We start from the raw sequence: 22081 nt of genomic DNA on the forward strand, positions 1-22081 counted from the left end.
TGGGGACAGCTCCTTCTGTTCTACTCTGTGTCAGGTGGGGCAGCTTGAGGGCTGGGTTGGGGTCACCTGAAGACTCGTTCTCCTGTATGTCTAGCAGGCAATGCTGGCTGTTGGCTGGGGGCCTCGGTTCCACTAAGGAACAGTTGGCTGGGACCCCTCCATGTGGGCTAGTTGGGCTTCCTCATAGCATGGTGGCTAGGTTGGAGGGTATCCCAAAGAGAGAGAGAGAGAGAGAGAGAGAGAGAGGAGGGGAGAGAGAGAGACCACTTTTCATAATCTAGCCTTAGAAGTCACACAGTATTACTTCTGCCACATATATATATTTTTAAGAGGTAGGGTCTTGCTCTGTCGCCCAGTCTGGAATGCAGTGGTATGATCACGGCTCACTGCAGCCTCAACCTCCTGGGCTTAAGTGATCCTCCCACCTCAGCCTCCCGAATAGCTGGGACTACAGGTGTGAGTCACCAAGCCCGGCTAATTTTATTTTATTTTGTAGAGCCAGGGTTTCACTGTGTTGCCCATGCAGGTCTTGAACTCCTGGCCTCAAGTGATTCTCCTGCCTCAGCCTCCCAAAGTGCTGGGATTATAGATGTGAATCACCACACCCAGCCCACTTCTGCCATATTTTGTTGGCCAGTGTGACAAGGGTTGCTACTCTCCTACCCACCCTCCTTTCACCACATGTCTCATGCACATGTGTGCACATACATACACACACACACACTCCCACCAGAGCCCACCTTGACTCAAGTCCTCTTTTCTGAGAGGATTTTTCTTTGTGGCTTCCTAAAATTCAGTGGGAAATTCATTGCTTGGGGATGAGAAAGGTTGAAGCACCAAAAGCTGTACCAAGGGGAATGTTTGCCTCTGCCTCTGCCACACAGCTCTGTCCTGGGAGTGAGCCGGTTTTTAGCACAGATGGAGTCCCACCTTGGCTGCAGTGAGCCCAAAAGGGACTTGGCTGCTCCGCTTTCTACCCAGCGAGCTGCCAGCACAACTATTGCTTTCCACTCGGGCATAATCTGCCCAGAAGCCCCAATTCAAGACAGCTTAGCTTACTCCTGGTGGCAGTGGGAGCTGCCTGTTCAGCTCCAGCTCACCAGCCCCAGTGCTCACAGGATCAGCCTGGTTCCCAAGCTCTGCTCCTCTCCCCAGCAATTGAGAGGTGGGTGTCAAGAGAGTCTGAGGGATCCAGGCCCGGCTGCGTGGATCTTAACTTCGCTTTATTCATTCTACAAATACATACTGAGTGCACAGTCATGAATAAGATGTTCCTGCCCTGGTGAGTCTTATATTTTAGCAAATTAAAAAAACTCTTTGGCAGGGCTGCCAGGTGAAGTTGGCCAGTCTGTACAGTGCACAAAGGCACCTGGTCAAGGGGGAACACGGGGGCTGCAAACCAGTCTGGGTTCTGCTTGCCAAGTTGGCAGTGCTGGTGTGGAGCCTTTTAACCCAGAAGGGCATGTTTTTGTCGTTAACACACAGTCATCATAAGTGTGGATAAATTACTGTCTCCATGTCACAGATCTAAGTGATACTTATAGTCACACTCCTATAAAGGAATGGACTCCTGACTTCTCTGGAGGACCTCTCTGCAGGCACAGGCACAGTGTGCTGGAAGTGCCCTGAACCCCCATTTGTCAGGTGGTAGAGCAGTGCTCAGAGGAATCAGGGCATGATGGTGTAATTCCACGTCCAGTGGATTGTAAGTCCGCGCACCTTCCAAATGGTCATTTTTCCTCTCAGGCCTCTCTCTGCATGCAAATGTCTCCCTCCTCACACTCACCTTTTTCCTTGGGCCTCTCAAATGTCTTCTTTTCAGATTTCGTAGCTTTTCTTTCTTTAGCATCGCATGAGGGCAAGTGGCGCTACAACTGTCTCTCCCCGGAGTTCTGCCGCCTCCACTCTCCCACACCTCAGTCTCCTCACCTGTAGAAGGGGGTTAATCATTTGTACCCTGCTTCACTCGGTGTGTATGGGAAGGTGCTTTGAAGTCAAGTGCTCTGCAAACTGGAGAGAATTACTGCTAGTATTCCATGAAACTGCAAGCTGACCCAATTCCACTCATTCATTTAATCTTTCCAATTTTTTTTTTTCTTTTTTTGAGATAGAGTCTTGCTCTGTTGCCCAGGCTGGAGTGGCACGATCTCAGCTCACTGCAACCTCTGCCTCCCTGGGTTCAAGCAATTCTCCTGCCTCAGCCTCCCGAGTAGCTGGGAACTATAGGTGTGCACCACTACCCCTGGCTAATTTTTTGTATTTTTAGTAGAGGTGGGGTTTCACCACGTTGGCCAGGCTGGTCTTGAACTCCTGACCTCAAGTGATCTGCCCGCATTGGCCTCCCAAAGTACTGGGATTACAGTTATGAGCCACTGTGCCAAGGCCTTCCCCCCATATCTTTAATGAAGGTCTACCACATGCCTGGCACAGGATACCCACTGCCACCTCTACAGGATTCAGGCCTGGTTTCTAGTTTGGCCTTCAGGCTTTTCCCACCACACTCCAAATGCTGTCCCTGGCTTGTGGAGTGGGGCAGAGGGCCAGCCTGGGACTCTCACACCAGCCCAACTGGGGCAGACTCTCTGAAACCCTTTGGATCTCCAACTTGGGAGATCTTTATCTTCTGCTATTTGTCAACCGCAAGGTTCTGCCTAGAACTCCTTTCCCAAATCTCAAAGTTAAAAAAAAAAAAAAGGCAGGGCCCCAGGGGTTGGAGTTGCATACATTTTTTTAATCCAAAGAAGTCAGCCTCCTAAGTATTGCTTAAACAGGTTTATCAGAATTAAGTAGGCACAACACTCATACTTTCAGAAAAGCCTTTCCAGCCAGGGCAGTAATGCGGCACTCCCCAGCATGATGTCTGTTTTGTCAACTTGCTGAAGAACGAGTAACCTGAAACGAAGAAGCGAGAATCCCACCCTCAGCCGCTGACAGCTTCCTCAGCTTTTTCTTCTGAGTCACTCCCTGCAACAGCCGCTGCATCTGAGACCAGCCTCGGGCTAAACCCAGCTGGCCTGAAGGCTCAACTCACATCAAACGGAGCTGGGAGTTGCTTTTGCGTGTGTCCGCAGTTTGAAGCGTCCTCTCTGAAGGTGAAGTGGGGGAAGTAGGTGCGCTCCGGGGTGAAGTGCAGGGAGGCAAACACTGGCTGGGTTCCTGTAAACTTCCATCTCAGCTGCAAATAATCAGAAGCCAAGGCCAGGCCATCGGTGTGACGCTGCGGGCAGATGAGGTCTTGGGACGCCCCTTGCGTTCCCCCTTCTGTGGGAGCAGGTGCCTTCCCAACCTCAGCACTCAGTCCCAATCTCTTTTCTACTCTCCTGGGTCCAAACAGGAACCTCTCTGTTGGCACGAAGCTTTTGAGGGGAGCAGGCCTAACAAGAAGGAAAAAGGGGGGTTACTAGCATGGAAGCCCCACCCTGCCACCATGTTGGCTGGGGATGGGGACCAATCCATGAGGCTCAGGAGGTTTGGGGTGGGGCAGGGAAGTCTTCCTCCATCCTTTGAATTTGGGGAACCACTGGGAGCCCCAGACTCAGGCTGAAAATGTCTTTCTGCAATTTTTATTAAAACTCTTTTTAATGAATTTGCCTAATTTCTCAGAGACCCTGGGCTGGAGAACCAGCGCACTGTCGCACGAGAGAGGAAGGTCTGTTCTGTTTATTGGGAGGGACGCTGTTGTAATCTGCTCGGGAGTCACCCAGGGTCTGAGGGCTGACTTGCAGCTCTGGGCCAGCTGAGCCAGCGCTGGGTAGTGGGCAGGGCTTGGCAACACCTCCCACCTTGCCCGGAAAAATGCTTTGCAACCTACAGGAAGGCATTGGCCACAGCCAAGTCACTCAGCAGCCCCACTTGGCTCCTTCTCTCAGGACGCAGCATCATCTCCATGGCCTGACCCCCTGGCAAGTCCCCGTTTCCCACTGCCTTCTCTGTGTGCCCAGCTGGGTGCCAGTGTCTCTGCAGCACCTCGTGTTCCCATGCCCAACCCCTCTGCAGCCCCCTCAAGCCCTGCTCTGATTCCAAGCCTCATCTGCCAGCTCAGACTATCCCTTCCGCAAACTTCACTGAACATCTCGCACAACTTGTATGTTAAACATGTGGCATGTATTGGTGTTTGACAGGGTGCTATTGACATTTGGGGTAGGACAATTCTTGGATGTGGAGTGACTGTTCTGGGCGTTGAGTATTTAGCAGCATCCCTGGCTCCAGGCCACTAAGTGCCAGTAGCATCCCTGGTCACTGTAACAACTAAAAATGCCCTCCTACCCTATTTCCAAGGTTGATCTAAGGGGGCGGAACTGTTTCCATTGAGACCCATGCATCGTATAGGATAAGAAACTCAGGTTCTTATCATTGTATAGGATACAAAACTGAGGTTCAGAGAAGCCAAGTAACCTGCCTAAAGATGCACAGCTATGAGAGGCAAAGCTGGCACTGGCTTCGTAATAACGATGGAAACAGTCTGAATGAGAGCAGCTACCACTTCCTGAGCTCTTAGCAGAGGCTGAGGACCCTGCTAAGTGCCATGAGACCTTAGCAGAGACTGTGGGTGCCTCGCCCCATTCCCTCCACTCACTCTTCCTTGCAGGTCGACCTGCCCTTCTTTGCTGAGGCCTTGCTCTGCCTCCAGAGCCTGCTTGGCTCCCAGGCTGTAAGTGCAGGCATAGCTAATGTCTCCCCATAACTGCCCTCCACCAGGCTGCTCCTGAGACACCTGCTGGCCAGGAGCCCGGAGCAGAATCCTTTACTCAGATTCAGCCGCACAGATGCTCACTGCAGAGATCTCCAAAACCTGCAGTCATCCTTGAGCCCATCTCAGATTTGTGTGGACGGGGTGTTAAGAGAACATGGAATCAGCTGGATAGAGTGGTTCATGCTTGTAATCCCAGCACTTCGGGAGGCCAGGGTGGGAGGATCACTTGAGGCCAGGAATTTGAGACCAGCCTGGGCAACACAGTGAGACTCTGTCTCCATAAAAAATTTAAAAATTAGCCAGGCATGGTGTAGTGTTAACTACTTGGAAGGCTGAGGCAGGAGGATTGCGTGAACCCAGCAGTTCAAGGCTGCAATGAACTATGACTGTGCCCCTGCACCCAGCCTGGGTGACAGAGACCCTGTCTCAAAAAAAAAAAAAAAGGGAGAAGATGGAATCATTCAGTGAGGACCTCACTCCTCTCCCAATCCTGTGACCACAAACAGCATCCCCAACAGTCCTAGCCAGGCGCTAGTCTGGCTGTAGCTGCTCTCTTGTGTGCAAATCTCCAGTCTGAATGGGTTACACGTGGAATTTACTAACACTCCTGTTTTCACTGTGTTTATCTATAGGGTTACCTTCTATTTACAGCAAGTGATGCCAAGTTTCCATTTCTGGTAGTAATATAATTTCTCTTTTCAAAGTGGCTCACACCTATAATCCCAGCACTTTGGGAGGCTAAGGCGGGTGCATCACTTGAAATCAGGAGTTTGAGGCCAGCCTGGCCAACATGGCGAATTGAGGTCAGGATTTCAAGACCAGCCTGGCCAACATGGCAAAACCCCATCTCTACTAAAAAAAAAAAAAGAAAAAAAAATTAGCTGGGCATGGTGGCAGGCGCCTGTAGTCCCAGCTACTCAGGAGGCTAAGGCAAGAGAATCTCTTGAGCTGGGGGAGCAGAGGTTGCAGTGAGCAAAGATCATGCCAATGCACTCCAGCCTGGGTGACAGAGTGAGACTCTGTCTCAAAAACACAAAAGTTTCTCTTTTCAAAACATTTCACTTTAAAAGGAGCCAATTTAAAGAAAACTGTTAATAGTTCAGGTAACAGGCAGACAGAGGAAAAGCTGCTGAGTGTTGTATGAGGTTTGAGGGCTTTGATCCCAGCTGGTCCTACTCACTCCACAACAGAAAATAGAAGGGTCCAGAGAGGGTGGTGACCTCTGCCTGAAGTCACACAGTGATTCGAGGACAGGGATGTGATCCCAGACTTCTATATCTAGGGCTGGAGGATGTCCTGGGACACAGTTCAATTCTCATCTGTCACCCACTTTGGCTATTAGAGATCAACCCCTTTGCTCCTGGGTCTTGCAATGGCAGCCTTGGCAAACCCTAAATGAAAATCGTGACAACACTTGACATTTATGAAGCATTTACTTCATGTTCACCTTGTACTACTCTAACTCATGTCTTAACTCACTTATTCCTCAAAAACAATTCTAGGAGGTGGGGCCAAGTAGGACCATCATCCCTGCATTTCACATGGAGCTCGGAGAGGTTAAGCAAGCTGTGCAAGGCCACACAGCTCATAAATGGCAGAGCCAGGATTTGAACCCCTGTGGCCTGATCCCAAAGCCGAAACCACTCGGCACTGCAGGTTCATCCCTTTTCTCTAAGGCAGGAGTATCCAATCTTTTGGCTTCCCTGGGCCACAATGGAAGAACCGTCTTGGGCCACATATAAAATACACTAATGATAACTGATGAGCTACAAAATAAAACAAAATCAAAAAAAAAAAAATCAAAAAACAAAACAAAAAAAACCAAAAAAACAACCCAAAAAAAAACCAAAAAAATTTTTTTTTTTTTTTTTTTTGAGACAGGGTCTTGCTTTGTCACCCAGGCTGGAGTGCAATGGCATGATCTTGGCTCATTGCAGTTCCAGGTTCAAGCAATTTTCGTGCCTCAGCCTCCTGAGTGGCTGGGACTACAGGCGCATGCCACCATGCCTGGCTAATTTATGTATTTTTAGTAAAGATGGGGTTTCACCATGTTGGCCAGGCTAAAATCTCACAAGGTTTTAAGAAAGTTTATGAATCTGTGTTGGGCCACAGTCCAAGCCGTCCTGAGCTGTACACAGCCTGCAGGTCGCACCACGGGTTAGACAAGTTTGCTCTAAGGCACCAAGAGCCCCAGGCTGAAAAGCACCCCAGAGCTGCAGCTTGTAGAACCCAGGGCAGCAGGTTCTCCAACCTTCTGACATCATTAGAGCACAGCACACAAGTTATCAGCCACTAGATTTTTTTCCCCCTTTCCGAAACTGTAACCCTTCATTCTAGGCCATTCCCCAAAGCTGGACAGAGGACGTGGCTGGCTGGCTGGCTGGTTTCTGTAGTCAGAATGACAGTTGGGTACTAGATCCACTTTGTGAAGCAATGTCTCAGCTCAATAACTCTGCAGAGAAGCTGCCTGGTTCAGGATGTGGCTTAAGTAAGAAGATGGCCCTGGCATTTTACGAGCACTGGTGGGCAAGGCTCTGAAAGTGGTAGAAGGGGATTCTTTCCTGGAGTTCAGCTGCCCACTGTCCTGCTCCTCGGGGCAAATGGTGTGAGATCTGGATTCAGCCTGTCTGTGCTGATTGTAGCTCTGCCCCTTCCTGGCTGTGTGACCTCAGATAAGTCACCCACTCTCTCTGCGCCAGTTTCCTCTTCTGGAAAAGGGGACAATGCCCACCGCATGGGGTTGTGTCCGTGGAGTACCTGGCAATACCCAGCACACATGAGGCGTCAGTACGTGGTGGTTCCTTCCCTCCTTAGCCCTACCTGTTCCCAGGTAAAAACCAATACCGGCAGGGAACCTTCTCAAGGCTGGGGGCCTCCTGAGAGCAGTAATGCTTTTCCTCCTTCAAAGACTTTGCCTTCTAGAAACCCATTGCTCATTCCTTTCTTCAAGTACCAAAACAATCAATTAAAGTGGCTAAAGACAGATGGCACCCTCCCCTGCTCACGCAGCCACTCTGATCCTCCACCCTGGTGACAGGCTATGTGGCAGAAGGGTCTCTACCTTATCTCAGGATGAAGGCATGGCTGGGGTCTGGCTGTCTCCTAGTGGCCGGAAGAAGCTGCCCGTCTCTACACAGGTCCATGTTCCTGAGGAAAGCCAGTGTCACAGAGAAATGATGACCACTTTCTCAAACCTGGCTTCTGATTTGCATGTTGGCTGCCAAAGCTGATCAGGAGTGGGCTCTGTGAAGATGCCTGGTCTACCACATGCCTCCAGCTGGCCACATCCAAGACTCCCTGAGGCCTCTGGAAGGACAGCATTTGCCCAGTGCCTCCCTCCAGGTCCTGCCACATCCAAGAACCACCTGGACTATTATTTACTTAGTATTTTAAATCAATGCACTTTTTAAACTCCAATTTTTAAAAAAAGATCATTTATGTCACTATATAACACCCAAAGCAGTAGAATTTATCATACACAGAAGGCAAGGCTAAAAATACAATGAAAATGGAACCATGAATTCTAGCTTGATACCCTTGGCCTGTACAACTGAGCCTGGTGCCAGTTAAAAGGGCAAAGCAGTAGGTGCTCAGGGGGTGTTGGGCCCCTGAAAGCTGATCTGATCCGCTGCTGCGTATTCACTGCCGCCCTGGGACGCCTCCAGCAGAGCACCTCACTGGGGGAAGCATCAGGACAGTGTGGCCAGGAGCCCAATGCTGCCACCTCATAGATGGGTATCTGAGGTGAGTCATCGAACCTCTGCAAGCCTCAGTTTCCTCCCTTGTCTAATGGAACCCTCCTTGGTGGCTTCACAGGGTGACGCTTGGGGCAAGTGATGGAGATGTGGGAGAGGCAGTTATTTTTAACCACCCAGCCAAGCCCCTTGCCAGGAGGGACTCCCAGAAACGAAGCCTTACCCTGGAGGGAGTTCCCCGCCACTCCAAGCTTGAGGCCTGGGATAGCAGCTGTGAGGGTACCGGCATCATCTGGGGACTCGCTGGGTACCAATTATCACTGCACTTGGGCTACCTCAAAGGCTGCCCACACAGACACACCCTCCTTGGTAACCAATCCTCAGGAGGAGGGGCGCCCAAGGAAAGGGGGAAAGCTTCCTGGGCTAGAGCCCCTTCAGGGTCTGACACACCATTGACACTGACCACGTCACTCATTAAGCAATTTTAAGCAAGTACCGACTATACATCATTCACTATCCCAATCTAATTTGCACAAGCCCTTAGGCAGGTGCTACTATTATCCCTGTTTTACAGAGAAGGAAACCGAAGCTTAGGAGATGAAGTCTGAGGTGTTGGTGGAGCTGGGATTTAAACCAAGATGTGTCCAACTGCAAAGCATGTAAGCAACAATTTTAGAGGGTACAGGGAGGTGACCCTAAGTCACAAGGAATCACATATAGTGAGCAAGCAATTTGCTTTTCAGCTTTTGGTCAATCCTTTTGATTATTTAGAGGAGAAAGTTCACTTTGGTGCTGGTGTATTTTATGTTTATCACCTGACAGTTGTTAATCTCTTTTTAACAAAAAGACAGCAGGCTAAGGCCCTGTGTCTTTAGCTGGCTTTGGTATTTGGCCAAAAGTTAATGACTTTGGCAGTTAGGGCTTTTATCCATGCCAAGTGATGATGGTTTTCTCTTTAGTGACACAGACATTCTTTTTAAAATAAATTCACCTAAAAAAGTAGTTTCACGAATGAAGCACTAAAACTAGTGCATTTCATCTTAAACTGCAAATTATAAAGGGAATAATAGCAACTTGACAGTGGAGAGACCTGGCAGACACCACCTTCACCAACTGATCCAAGTGAACGTTGCCAGAAAGGGGACAGATGGCACGTGCCTCTCGGTAAGATGCAATGAAGACGCACACTCACTTCTGCAAGATTCCTGCCAAGAATGCCTCATCTGAATCCAATCTCGAATATAACCATCAGACAAACCCAAATTGAGAGACAGTTTACAAAACACCAGCCTTGTACTCTTCCAATATGTCAATGTCACAAGAGATAAAGACAGACTGAGGAGCTGATCCAGACTGAAGAAGGCTTGAGATTAATGCATACGTTGATCTGGGATTGCATCCTGGACCTCAACTCTCTCTTTTTTATTGTTCAGGGACACTATTCGGACAATTTTTTGTTTTTTGTTTTTTTTGAAATAGGGTGTCGCTCAGTTGCCCGGGTTGGAGTGCAATGGTGCAATAACTCGCGACAGCCTTGAACTCCTGGACTCAAGCGATCCTCCTGCCTGAGCCTTCCGAGGTACTGGGACTATGGGCGTGTACCACCACACCTGGCTATTTTTTTTTTTTTTTCTCCTTTTTGTAGAGACGGGATCCCACTATGTTGCCCAGGCTGGTCTTAAACTCAAGTGATCCTTCCACCTCAGCCTCCATAAAATTTGAATAAAGTTGTAGATGAGATTGGTCATAGGATTGTATATTGTATCAATACTAGATTTGCTGATTTTGACAACCCTGCTGTGGTTATGCAAATTTGTCCTTGTTCTAAGGAAATAAACACTGAATTATTTAGGAGTAAAGGTGCATAATGAACCCATTTTCAAATGCTTATGAAAATTACACATACACACGTGTGTGCATATACACAGGCATGCATATACAAACAGGGAATGGCATGCGCGTGTACATAAGCAAAGTGCTAATTGGTGCAATTGGTGAATTTGGGTGGACATTCCTCGTGCTCTTGCAACTTTTCTGCATGTGTGAAACTATGTTTTAATTTTTTTATTCAGGAAAAAGGAGCAAGAGTGTGTATGACACAGGCTTGGCAGAAACTATGAGCTGATATTCCAAAGTCGGGGATGGGGAACCCTCACTGGGGGTACCCCTCAAACCCTCGGTGCTGTGGCCAGGGAACTGGGCTGGCAGTCTTCCTTGGCTTTGTTCCCTCGGCCGCCACTTCCCCATCCTGTGCCTCCGTTGATTTGTGAGACGGGGAAAAAGATGTCTGCCACTTTTATTGTGATCTTAGGTTTCCCCAAAGCAGTCTATGCTTTCAGAAGTTCTGGGAGGAAAGCTAGCAGATACACCAGAAATATGAATATCCAAATTGAGAGGAGCCCTCACTTTCTTAGTTCAGCAAAATAGACACACAGGCTGTAAGTGGGGCAGACCCTGCCTGTTTCTTGGCTGAAATCTCCAGTTTGTATAATGCAGGGCTAAGAGAGTGGGGCCCTTGACATCTCACTGTTTTGAGACACATACTGGGGTTTTCTCCTGTCTGAAGACACAGCTGGCACCAATGTACCCTGTGGCCAAGGATCTTCCGGGTGAGCCTCATGTCAGGAGCAGAACTGGAGAGGTGGCCAGCCTGGGGGCACACTTGTCTCCCTGTGTCACCATTGTCTGTTTCTTGCTTAGATGACAGCCATAGCTTCCTGGCCTGGTTTCCTGCATCCGCCCTGACCCCTGCCTGTGGGATCTCCCATAACTCAAATCTGACTGTGTCCCTGCGGAAGGTTTGGGTTTCTGAGCTGGGCAGCTATATGTCCAGCACAGGGGTTCTGCTGATAGCATAGGCCACAAATTAGCAAGGAGGGACCAGGTTAGGAAGGAGCAGCTGTGGTTCCTAGTCGAGAGGTAACTGAAGCCTAGTAAATCCTGGAATAAGATAGACCAATGAATCTGATAACCCTCAGCTCCAAATCTGAGCTGTACCAGGACAAGCCGACTTTGGTGGCAATGTTCTCCAGTCTCTGCATTTTCAGCTCGCTGTGTGCCAAGAGAGGGCTGGCAGGTACCAGGGCCTTTCACTTTCATTAGGAACTGGGACGAATAATCCAACTGAGCTGCCTCTGCACCAGAACTGCTGGGATGTGAGGACTCTCCCTGGCTCCCAGACCAGCCAATGCAGCCCTTTCTCCCGGGAAGGAGGGAGCTCCTGATTCCCCATTCCCTGCTCCTGGGCAACAATTAACACTCTAGGAAAACCACACAGCCGGCTCTCCAGAGTTCTGGTGCTCTGGGGACCACAGGGCAGCAAGAAAGGTCTCCTGAGGGTCCTGGGGCTGCGAAGGCAGAGTGGGAAGTCCCCCCCAGCTAGGCTAGACTTGGACCTCCCTGGCACTCAGGCAGCCTATTCTCTTTTGCTCATGGAATATAAATATTCGTGCACGAGTATAGGTGCAGGTTTCTACATCCACAAGGGCATGGGTATAACACGCTTTCCATTATATCTGACTATGAATACGAGTGGTTAATATTAAAACATCTCTTACTATATACAAGGAGGTCTAAGTGCTTTATGTATATCTCACTTAGTCCTCACAACAAGGGAGATTTTCATTATTTCCATTTTCTAGAAGAGGAAACCAAAGTACAGGGAGGTTAAGCAGCATGCCCAAGGTCACAGCTACCCTGGGATGTGAACCCATGGCCCTGGCTCTTACCCATGACCCTAATACTGCCTCCTCAAGTAGGTGCTCAGCAAGTGTTTGAAGAACTGAATTATGTGGGTCCACACATAAGAGAAAAAAAAAGAGGGAGCAAAAGTGGGTGCACCTGTTCATCTTGATACTCATCCTGGACCCCACTGCGTGACATGCCCCTTGCCCTTAGTCACTGTTTCCTGGATTGGCATGTGGGAAACACATGTGACCACATGAGAACGGCTGAGAAAAAACAGGACTGACTACCAGCATTCCCCTGTTTATGGAAAGGGGCCTGGAGATGAGGCTCGGTCAGATCATCTTGAGGTCTTTCCTGGCAGCTTCCCTGCTGCTAGCCACCCCTCTCATACCCCGGGGTTCCGAGCTTCCTCAGCACTTGGAGGCAAGGCCTCCTTGGCTTGGATTTGAGGGTGGGGACGGGGGAAGGCTGTGCATGGCTTCCACCACTTCTCCAGGCCTCCCCACTTCCCAGGGTCAGGCCCTAACACCCCGAGAGCTTTGAAAGGGTGTCCCTGAGAGATACTTCCTGGTGTTTCTGCTTAAACAGCGTTTGCTGCAAAATATGTCGAAGCATTTGGGATTCAGTTTTTAGTTCAGAATATGCCAATGTTTTCATTTGGAAGGGGAAGTGTTTCTGTTGATGTGATAAAGAGATAAAATAAGACGTTCTTCACCAAGTTACACTGCTTCAAAGTCAAGTGCTTGGCTTGGAGACAGGGATTTATCTTGGGATCGCAGGGTCTTAGCACATGGCCTGGCAGAAGAGCAGGCAGGGTCAAAGTCTGTTGAATGAGTGCATATGCAAAGGGCCTAGACCCAGGAGTGCGATAGAATCAATGCTCAGTACAGATTTTGAATGGATTTCATAGGTTCTACTTCTGAGAGCTGTTCTCAGTCTGTTCATGTTTCTTTATCTTCACTAAACTCCCCTCATCCAAGCCTCTGTCATGCCTGGCCTGGACAACTAACAGCTTCTGAGGTGGTGTCCCTGCTTCCCCTCTTACCCCTCAGCTCATTCTGTCCACAACTGCCAGAGTCATCTTTACAAAATGGGAATGTGATTGTGTCATCTCCTGCCTAGAACCTTCCAATGGCTTTCCATTGCTCTTGGCTATGGCCTTCCAGGTCCTCCATGTATGGCTCCCGCCCACCTCACTGACCTCTCCTGGGGCTGTTCTCCAGCCACATGGGCCTCCTTTTGGTTGCTGGAAAAACCAACTCTCTCTCACCTGAAGGTCTTGGCACTACTGGACTACTGGCACCCTCAGCCTGGACTGCTTTTCTCTAGATCCTTCTATCGAATTAAGGCTCAGCTCAAAAGCATCATCTCCTTAGAGAGCCTTTCTATGACCCCTCAGCTAAAGCAGCCCACCATCTCTATTCTACTGTTTCACTTCTGTTTTACTCCATGTCTACACCTACAGAGACCATCTACTAGATGCCAGGCACAGTTTTAAGTGCTGAGGACACGGCAGTGAACACGACAGGGAAGCTCACATCCTTCTTGCCTGCCTTCATAGCTCCGAAAAAATCTGATTTTCTTGTTTGGGTTCCTACTAGTCTTCCTCACCAAGTGCCAAAGGGCCAAGGCTGGGTCTGTCTTCCTCACTGTGTTCACTCACCAGGCACTGTACTGAACAAAAAAGCATTTGTTCCGTAAAAGAACGGATGGATGGCAGGCAGGCAGGCAGGCAGGCAGGCTGGGGAGGTGTGCAGAGCAGCTGGCACACGCCCCTCCTGGCACTTGGCTCTTGCTAAGATCTTACTGAGCTCAACAGAAGTTTTCTTCAAAGAAATCTCACTGTGGACCCCTTAGGAGAGCCCTCTGCACCCAGCTATGCTGCCAGTAGGTCCTACCCCACCCTGTACCACCATCTGCAACAGACTCAATGTTTGTGTCTCCTCAAACTTCATATGTTGCAACCCTGATCCCAAATGATGATACTGGGGGGTGAGGCCTTAGGGAGGTGATTACGTCATGAAGGCAGAGCCTTCATGGATGGGATTAGTGCCCTTATAAGAACAGTAAGAAATAAATGCTTAAGTCCCCCAGCCTCTGGTATTCTGTTATAGAAGACTGAACTAAGACACCTCTGGTTGTCTTGGCAAAGCCAGGTAATGCAGGAGAGGGGTGGACTCAGTCTGCTTGGGGTGAATGCATTGGTGTCCATTTTCCTAAAGGAGCCCTTGCTCACCATATCTCAGCATCCCCTCTTCATTGCCACTTAGGCCCTGTGCCAAGTGACACTCCAGTACTGTCCAGCCTCGGGCTGAGCCAAGGCGTTCCTGCCTGCCCTGTGACCCTCACCAGTCCCGGAGGCTGCCTGACAGCGTATCTGGTCATGTGTTCTCTCTCACTGAGTCCAGCTGCCTCTCTTCCTGGCCACTATGACCAAGTCTTACTCCTCCCTGGACCTTCATTTCCCTACCTCTCACATATACAGTGGGTTGGATGCTGGATGCAAAGCTCCCTCGTCACAGCCCCAAAGACAGGACTTGACCATCTCTGTGCAATGACCCTGTGGTCCTTCTCCCGAGGACCTAAGGGCCCCCTGAGTGCTTGCAAACACTGCAGACAAACTGAGCCCTCGCACCAGCTCCGTGTCTGCCTGTTCTGCGAAGGGAGCCTACAAAACTGGCAGCCCCTGCGGTTCTGAGCTGCAGAATTGATGAGCTGGGGCACCCTGAAATCTGACTCCAAAATAGCAGCAAACCCAAGGCCAAAAGGAAGTACAGGCTTCTTTGCTTGAGATTTCTCCTCTCACAGCCTTGGCCTGGAGCCCCTGCACTTAATCCCCACCCAGCCACCCAAGGGCCACAGTACAAATATGATTCGTGCCTGGCTCCCTGTGTCTTCTGACACCCCTAAATCTTTATCCTTCTAGGATGACCGAGAATCCCCCAAAAGCCAAGGTCATCATCAAGCCAGGATGAGGATTGGGGGAGGAGCTGACAGCTCTTCCTCAAATAGATTTGGGAGCGAAGGCTTTTTCTATAAGCTTTGGGGGGTAAGTCACAGGGTAACCCCAAATGTAACTTAGTCTCGGGGTCCCCTTCCTTTTCACCAACTATCCCCTTTGCTGGGGGAAGCTTTCCAGCCCAAACGAAGGACCTGAGAGGGGTCTGGCCATTCCTGGCATCCAGTTATACCTGGAGGAGGTGAACGGAGGAGAAGCCTGAGGGAGGGGTGTGTATCCGGCCCGAGGATGTCTCCTTCTCCCTTGCCAGCGCCCCAGACCGCCCTCATCCTGTTCAGAGACGGCACTTACAGGCCTCGGAGGCAGGGGAGGATCTCCTCCTGGGGAACCATCTCCGTCCAGATGGTGCCCCCAACCAGCTGCGGCGGCATGATCTGGGCGGCTGGTCCAGGGCGTGGGTTGCGGCTCCAGGGAAGAGGGGAACGGCAGTCGAGACCCTACTCCAAGTACCCATCAAAGACGTCGAGCTCCGAGTCAGCATCGTAAAGGCCCGAGCCGGGGTCGGAGAGTACGCCGAGGTCCACGAGCGCCTGGTCCATGTCCTCGGGCAGGAAGACAAGGCCCACGTTAAGGACGATGTACTCCATGAGGAAGGCGTAGTACAGGATCAGCACATTGACGAAGAACAGGCCCACGTAGAACATAGAGGGCAGCAGTGGCGGCGGCACGTAGGGGACCAGGGGGCCCAATGCGTCCAGGTGGGCCGCGACCCGGGCGCCCAGCATGCAGCGGGTGGTAAGGGCGGCGGCGGCCCGGCGATCCCGGCGAACTCAGCCTCTGCGGCGCCCGGGCGGCCGGCGAGGGCACAGCGCAGCCATCCAGGGGTGCCCTGGGGCCCGACAGAGGCGGCGCCGGGCTCCAGATGTCCCCTGGCAAACGCGCCCTGACCCCCGCAATACGCCAGGCGGGTCACCGCACCCCCAGATGTGCCCCCAAGGCCCTCTCGACCGCCCAGACGGCGAGACGGGGCCCCCTAAAGTGGACGGCGGCTGCCCGGCTCCCTCGAGGCGCCTCCCTGGCGCTCGCAGGGCCTCGCAGAGCCGGCGGGGATCCCACCGCGGCTCAGCGTCTAGGGCCGGTCCCGGCAGCTGTCTCTCCCGCCCGGCCCCGCAGGTCCTCGCGCCCCCCCGCAGGCCCAGCGCCCATGGCTGCGGCCACCGCGTCTCCCTCCGGGTCGCGCTCGGAGCTCCGCCTCCCGAGCGGCCTCTAGCTGGTTCCCCGGCCGGCCCCTGCATACGCTCATTGGCCGGCTCGACGCCCGCGCTGACTGGCCCGGGCCGCCAGGGGGCGGGTACCGCTTCGCTCCGCCCCTCGGAGCGCTCGCATCTGAGTTGCTTTCCTGGTTCGGGTCTGCGCTCAGATCTCAAATCAGATTCGCTCTGCATATCAAACAGCGGGAGGGGAAAGAGATTGAACACAATTCAAACCTAGACACAATGCTAAGGCCTCAAAAGCCGAAGGAAATCCGGGCTTCCGCTGCACCTTGCTGCATGCGTCTTTGGGACTCCGTTTCTCCTTTGAAAGGAGGCGGGGTCGGGGAGGGGCGACGGACAGTTGCCCTGAAAATCTTGGACATTCCCAAAGCGCCAGTTTTCATGGTGATCAACCAGTGTCCCCTTCGCTTCTCCAAACTCTGGTTGCTGGAAGGCCTTGCCCACTAGGAAACCTGCATCCTAGAGTTAAGGAATACCTGAATAGATTCCGAAGTAGTTCAGATCTCCAACCATAAGGTTGCTTTTTGTTTCTTTTTACTTTGTAAATCATGTTTAAAAGCAATAATACACATGGCTAAACATTCAAACAACCTTGAAGTACACAAAAAAGTGAGTCTCTCCCACCCACTGGTTCCCCCTGCTCTTGGGTAACCATTGCATGTCTTTCAGGAAAACATGATCTCGCCCGAAGAGCCTTCCAAAGCAGTTCAAGAAACCTTTAAATCTCAGGCCACACTGAGCTGTGTATTTTACATGCACTGCTTAATCGGAGGCACACAAGGCAGTGTAGTGTGTATGTGCGTACTTTTTACAGATGAAAAATACGAGCCCAGGGAGCCTACATTTCTGAGCCTGGGTGTGTTTCTTTGGAGGCATCCTGTTTTTTTTTTTGCTCCATTGACTTTGTCTTGCCCCACTTTATATGAATTACAGGGCAAACCATTAACTCTCCACTCTTATCCATTTCTCCAACTGCTGAAGGTGAAACAAACCTTTACTCATTCATGCACTCTACCAATGTTTTTTAAACACCTACTATGTGCCAAACCTTGTGCTAGGCACTGGGGAGAACATTGGCCTCTGGCTCAGTTCTTTCTTGAGCAGAGTTAATGGGACACAGCAGACCTTTAAAAAGGATGATATATAGAAGTGACTGAATGAATGAATGGATGGTAAACTTGAGAAGTCTTGCCCACATCGAACTTACTACTTCTAATCCAGGGGAGAAATTAGATATATTCTGGCTCATGCAGAAAGTTGGGTGTTTCCTTTTTCACTTTAACGTGGTACTTTGGGAAATAGCATGGATTCTGGGTGAAGACCAGAGGAATCCTCTGGAAGTACAAAATTTTCAGTTTGGTGCATTGTTGCTTGCAGGCTTTTCCAACACACACACTTAATTGAAGTGGAAAAAGAAAAAGGTTGTCAGGACAAATAAGGTTGTTACCTATTTCGTGTCATTTTGTTTATAAAGGGAATGAAAAATAAGGGTGCGGGCATGGATATGAACCCTGGTTTTGACACTTATTAACTGCATGATCTTGGGTAAGTCAACCTCTCTGTGATTCACTTTCCGTGATGATAAAATAGGTTTGATAATAGTATCCAACTCATAGGATGGTTGTGAAAATTAAATACCTTAACATGTAAAGCCCTCAGGACAGTGGCTTTGCATAGTATACACCATCCAATACTGTCAGGCCTCTGAGCCCAAGCCAAGCCATCGCATCCCCTGTGACTTGCACGTCTACGCCCAGATGGCCTGAAGTAACTGAAGAATCACAAAAGAAGTGCAAACGCCCTGCCTCGCCTTAACCGATGACATTCCACCACAAAAGAAGTGAAAATGGCCGGTCCTTGCCTTAAGCGATGATAGTATCTTGTGAAATTCCTTTTCCTGCCTCATCATGGCTCAAAAAGCCCCCCGACTAAGCACCTTGTGACCCCCATTCCTGCCCGCCAGAGAACAACCCCCCTTTGACTGTAATTTTCCTTTACCTACCCAAATCCTATAAAACGGCCCCACCCTTATCTCCCTTCGCTGACTCTCTTTTCGGACTCAGCCCGCCTGCACCCAGGTGATTAAAAAAGCTTTATTGCTCACACACGGTCTGTTTGCTGGTCTCTTCACACGGACGCGTATGACGAATACTATTCTTAATCTTATTATAACCCTAATAATTGTTACTATGTTGTGACTTTCCTTGACCCACCTTTGCCGATTCCCTCTCCGGGACTGCGCCCAAAGCTTCCAATTCCCGCCCACCGGGACGATTCTCCGGGTCGCTCCTCCCCGCCCGGCCTTTTCTGGATGGCCGTAGGCCCGCGGTTGAGCGATGCACGCAGGGCCTTGTAGTCCGTTCGCGGAGTCCTGTCGCCGAAGGCCTCGCGGATGAACTGTATTTCCCAGCACCCCACGCGGCGGCGGCCGTAAAGCGCGGCGGTCGAACGGCCGGTTCCGGCTGAATGTCAGTGCTGGGCTGTGGGCCGGGGAGGAAGGCGGCTGGTGGTTCCTCCACCACCTCCGCCGCGGCATCCTTTGCTTGTGCTGCCGCCCCGGGCGCTGGGCCGCTCGGCTAGTCGGGCATGAGACCGTGAGACGAGAGACGGGTCGGGGCCGCAGACATGTTTGGCCGCTCGCGGAGCTGGGTGGGCGGGGGCCATGGCAAGTCTTCCCGCAACATCCACTCCTTGGACCACCTCAAGTGAGTGTGGGGGGCGTAGCGGGAGGCCGCGGGGTTGGACAGGGGGACTGGGGCTCCGAGTTCCGGGTCCGGGCTCTAGGAGGCGTGAGAGCGGCGGCGGCGAAGGGCGCCCGGGGAAGCCCGTGTGGTGGTTAAGAGCGAGGGCTCAGGAGTCAGGGCGCCTGGGTTCGAACCCTGACCCCGTCGCTCTTGGCTGTGTGACCTTGGACGAGTCGCTTAGTTTCTGAGTCTCAGTATCCCCACCTGTAAAGCGAGAGGATGCGATTTCAGTTTATGGACACAGACTTTGTTCTTGACGGTGTCCACCAAGTTTCCTGGCGGGGTGTTTCTTAAGCTGAACAGCTTAGGGGTCAATGGTCTGGGTCCTGGAGTCGGACAGATCTGGGTCCTAATCTATCTATGTGAATTTAGGCCTCAGGTTCCCCACTTGTAAAATGGGTAGAGTGACAGCACCTGCTTCCTGCCGTTGTGTTGAGGGTTGGTTGGATAAGAGAATGAACGTTAAGCTCAGAACGAGTACAATTGCTCAATAAACGCCATTAATTATTATAAAAGAACAGATTATTTTCCGAGGGGAGTCTAAGCTGGGGGCATGCACGCTGAGACCCAGCATTTTGGGGCGAGTGGGGAGGATGATGAAAAATAGAGACCTCTGAGAAGGAAATGACTCTACAGCTCTGGGGGAGAACAAATGGCAAATAGGGTCTTGGGACCAGGAGTGCACAGAAGTTAAGAGGCTGGCTTTGCAGCCACACCTGCATTCAAATCCTGACACCACCACTTAGTGGCTGTGTGACCTTGGGCAAATTACTTCACCTCTCTGAGCCTCCAGATCCCCATCTGCAGATGGCCAGTAGTGGTAGCTGTGTTTATCATCAGCTCAGCAAGGCCTTCCCAGACCACCCTACCTAACATGCTCCCCCCATCCCAGTTCCTATCCATCACATCTTTCTTTCTCTTGCTTTCATTGAGTGCTTCGCCACTCTCTGCAATTATTCTTTATTTTTAATTTATACTTACTTTCTGTCTCCTATTAAACTGGCACTTCAGAGACTGCTTGGTTTACTCACAGTTGTATTCCCAGCATCTGGTACTGCTCCCTGCCTACTTAAAGAGTAAAAAAATGAATGGTTGAATTGGGGAGAGGTGAAGAGCATGCAGGCCAAGACCCGGGATTTGGGGGCAGGTGTGGAGGATGATGAAAAATAGAGATCTCTGTGAAGGGGAAGGCTTTCGGGAGGGAAATGGCGGGGATGCTGAAGAGGGGAGTAGACAAGCCTTCCGTGTCAAGAAATAGGCAGGTTTCCAGAGGGAGATCCTGAGACTACTAATGGGAAAGGAGGAGGATAGGGTTAGGGATATGGTGGGAAGTAGTGGAAGGGAGACGGGGCTGTGGAAAGGATTGGTGGGAGGGAATTAGATAGGGACTTCTCATGTTTCCCCCGGAGTGGAGTAGGGGTAGTGGCAGGGCCGCAGTTCTCAGCTGTGACCTTTCTAGCATGGAGCAGCATTTAGTAAAACGTTTGTGAGTCTTGAAGAGTGGGAAGCAGAAGGGTTCAGTATGTGGTGAGGGGCGCTTTTAGAGCAGGAGGTGGTGAGAGAAGACAAGGGGAGGAAAGAGGCCCAGGACAAGGATGGGGTGGGTAGGGAGGCAGGGATCTTAGATGGGAGGGCAGCTGGCCGGGAAAGGGAGTGGTTGAAGGATTTCAGGAATTTATTGAGTGGGCGGAGGTGGCTGAGGAGGGGAGGGGAGTTATCCAGAGGAGGTTGGGCTTCCTGCCAGCATCCAGGTGCCTGCAGGCTCTCACCTAACTCTGCTTAACTCTAGCCCTTTTAAATTACCTTGATTTATTACTATATCGAATGCGTTATTCTGTACCAGGTACTTGCTAAGGACTTCCTGTGTTATTTCCATTTGTCCTCACAAGTCTGTGAGTTACAGGAACCATTATTGTTTCCATTTTACAGAAGTGGAAACTAAGGTTCAAGGGGCTTCAGTGACTTGCCCCAAGGTGTCAGCAGCCGAAGGGTGGCAGAGGCAGGATTTGACTCCCAAGGTTGTGCTCATTATACTGTCGTTCTCAGTAAAACTTCCCGATAAGTCTGTTTGAGGACACTTTTGACTTGGCCGAGTCTCATCGCCAATGGGGCATCTTTGCCAGCCAGCAGAGAATGGTAAACGGTCTCTGGTTCCTTTGCAGTATGCTGGGAACTGCCTGGGTTCATTGTTTAGATCACATGTCTATCGGATGCTTCTTTGGAAACCCGAGTTGCCTGCCCTGAATCAGGCAGATCAGCTTAATCCATATTACAGCTGCAAGAACCTGAGATTTTTGTATTGGTGAGGGGGTTAGAAGATCCCCCAGGGACTTGGAAAAGAGTGCTGTGAACAGCCAGTGCCCACCCAGGGCTTGTGCCACTCTGCATTTGGCTCTGTTAGTAAACATCTTGGGTCTTGGGTACAGAACAGCTCATTCCCTGAGGAAGTTTGCAGGCTGGTGGGGGAGACAGCTGTAGAGCCAGTGACTGTACAGTGTGACAAGTGTGGGATCGCCATGGGCCCAGGGTTCTATGGGAACCCTTTTCGGGAGCTTTCTGGAGGAGGCAGCACCAGCGCGGGTTCTCCAAGAACGAGCTGAAGCCACCACGGTGGGCAGCAGGTGTGGGAGGCGGAACACTGTGACCAGGACCCTGGGGGTTCTGTGGCATGTCCAGGTGGGGGCTGATAGCTGTGGGAAACAAGGCTGGAAGGAGGAAGGGACTTGGGATTTATCTGACACTTCGGGTGACCAACCGTCCTGGTTTGCCTGGGCTGAGGGGTTTCCCAGGATATGGGACTTTCAGTGCTAAAACTGGGGAAAGTCCCAGACAAACTAGTATAAACTGGTCACCCTATCAGTGACAAGTGACAGTTCCTAATACACTCTTGCCTTGACCTGGGTGGTATGGATGGAGAGGAAAAGTTTAAGATAGTTTAAATTATTTATTTATTTATTTATTTATTTATTTATTTATTTAAACACACAAGGCATCTGGAAACCCTCCTCTTTGTTTTTTTTTTTTTTTTT

General features: G+C 50.8%; 2 protein-coding genes and 1 long non-coding RNA gene across 11 annotated transcripts in view; 1 reads left to right on the forward strand and 2 right to left on the reverse strand.

The window, feature by feature from the left end:
- Positions 1-69: 69 nt before the first annotated feature.
- Positions 70-18604, reverse strand: LOC108541220 (uncharacterized). Its single transcript, XR_001888909.1, has 3 exons — positions 18522-18604; positions 1787-1929; positions 70-195 (listed from the first exon to the last, which is right to left on the reverse strand). It is a non-coding gene; the product is annotated as an uncharacterized LOC108541220 (long non-coding RNA).
- DEXI (Dexi homolog) lies at positions 2711-16274 on the reverse strand. 2 transcript variants are annotated; one of them, XM_017890677.1, is made up of 2 exons: positions 15386-16274; positions 2711-3374 (listed from the first exon to the last, which is right to left on the reverse strand). In XM_017890677.1, the coding sequence occupies exon 1, from the start codon at positions 15817-15819 to the stop codon at positions 15532-15534; it is 288 nt and encodes a 95-aa protein (XP_017746166.1). In that variant the 5' UTR covers positions 15820-16274; the 3' UTR covers positions 2711-3374; positions 15386-15531. The 2 variants fall into 2 exon arrangements, with proteins under 2 accessions (XP_017746166.1, XP_017746165.1); XM_017890676.1 differs by having other exon boundaries at positions 15386-15483.
- A 99-nt stretch (positions 18605-18703) lies between the features above and the next one.
- Positions 18704-22081, forward strand: part of CLEC16A (C-type lectin domain containing 16A) — a 238974-nt gene continuing 235596 nt past the window's right edge. For 7 of the 8 annotated variants that reach the window (XM_017890666.1, XM_017890669.1, XM_017890668.1 and 4 more), the window contains exon 1: positions 18710-19013. In XM_017890666.1, the coding sequence (XP_017746155.1) occupies positions 18934-19013 (80 nt within the window). In that variant the 5' untranslated portion in view covers positions 18710-18933. Of the gene's footprint in view, positions 19014-22081 lie in introns of all 8 variants that reach the window. The other variant, XM_017890673.1, reaches the window with a different exon arrangement.

Source organism: Rhinopithecus bieti, unplaced genomic scaffold, assembly GCF_001698545.2.
Source record: "Rhinopithecus bieti isolate Rb0 unplaced genomic scaffold, ASM169854v2 scaffold_19459, whole genome shotgun sequence".
Taxonomy (NCBI): domain Eukaryota; kingdom Metazoa; phylum Chordata; class Mammalia; order Primates; family Cercopithecidae; genus Rhinopithecus; species Rhinopithecus bieti.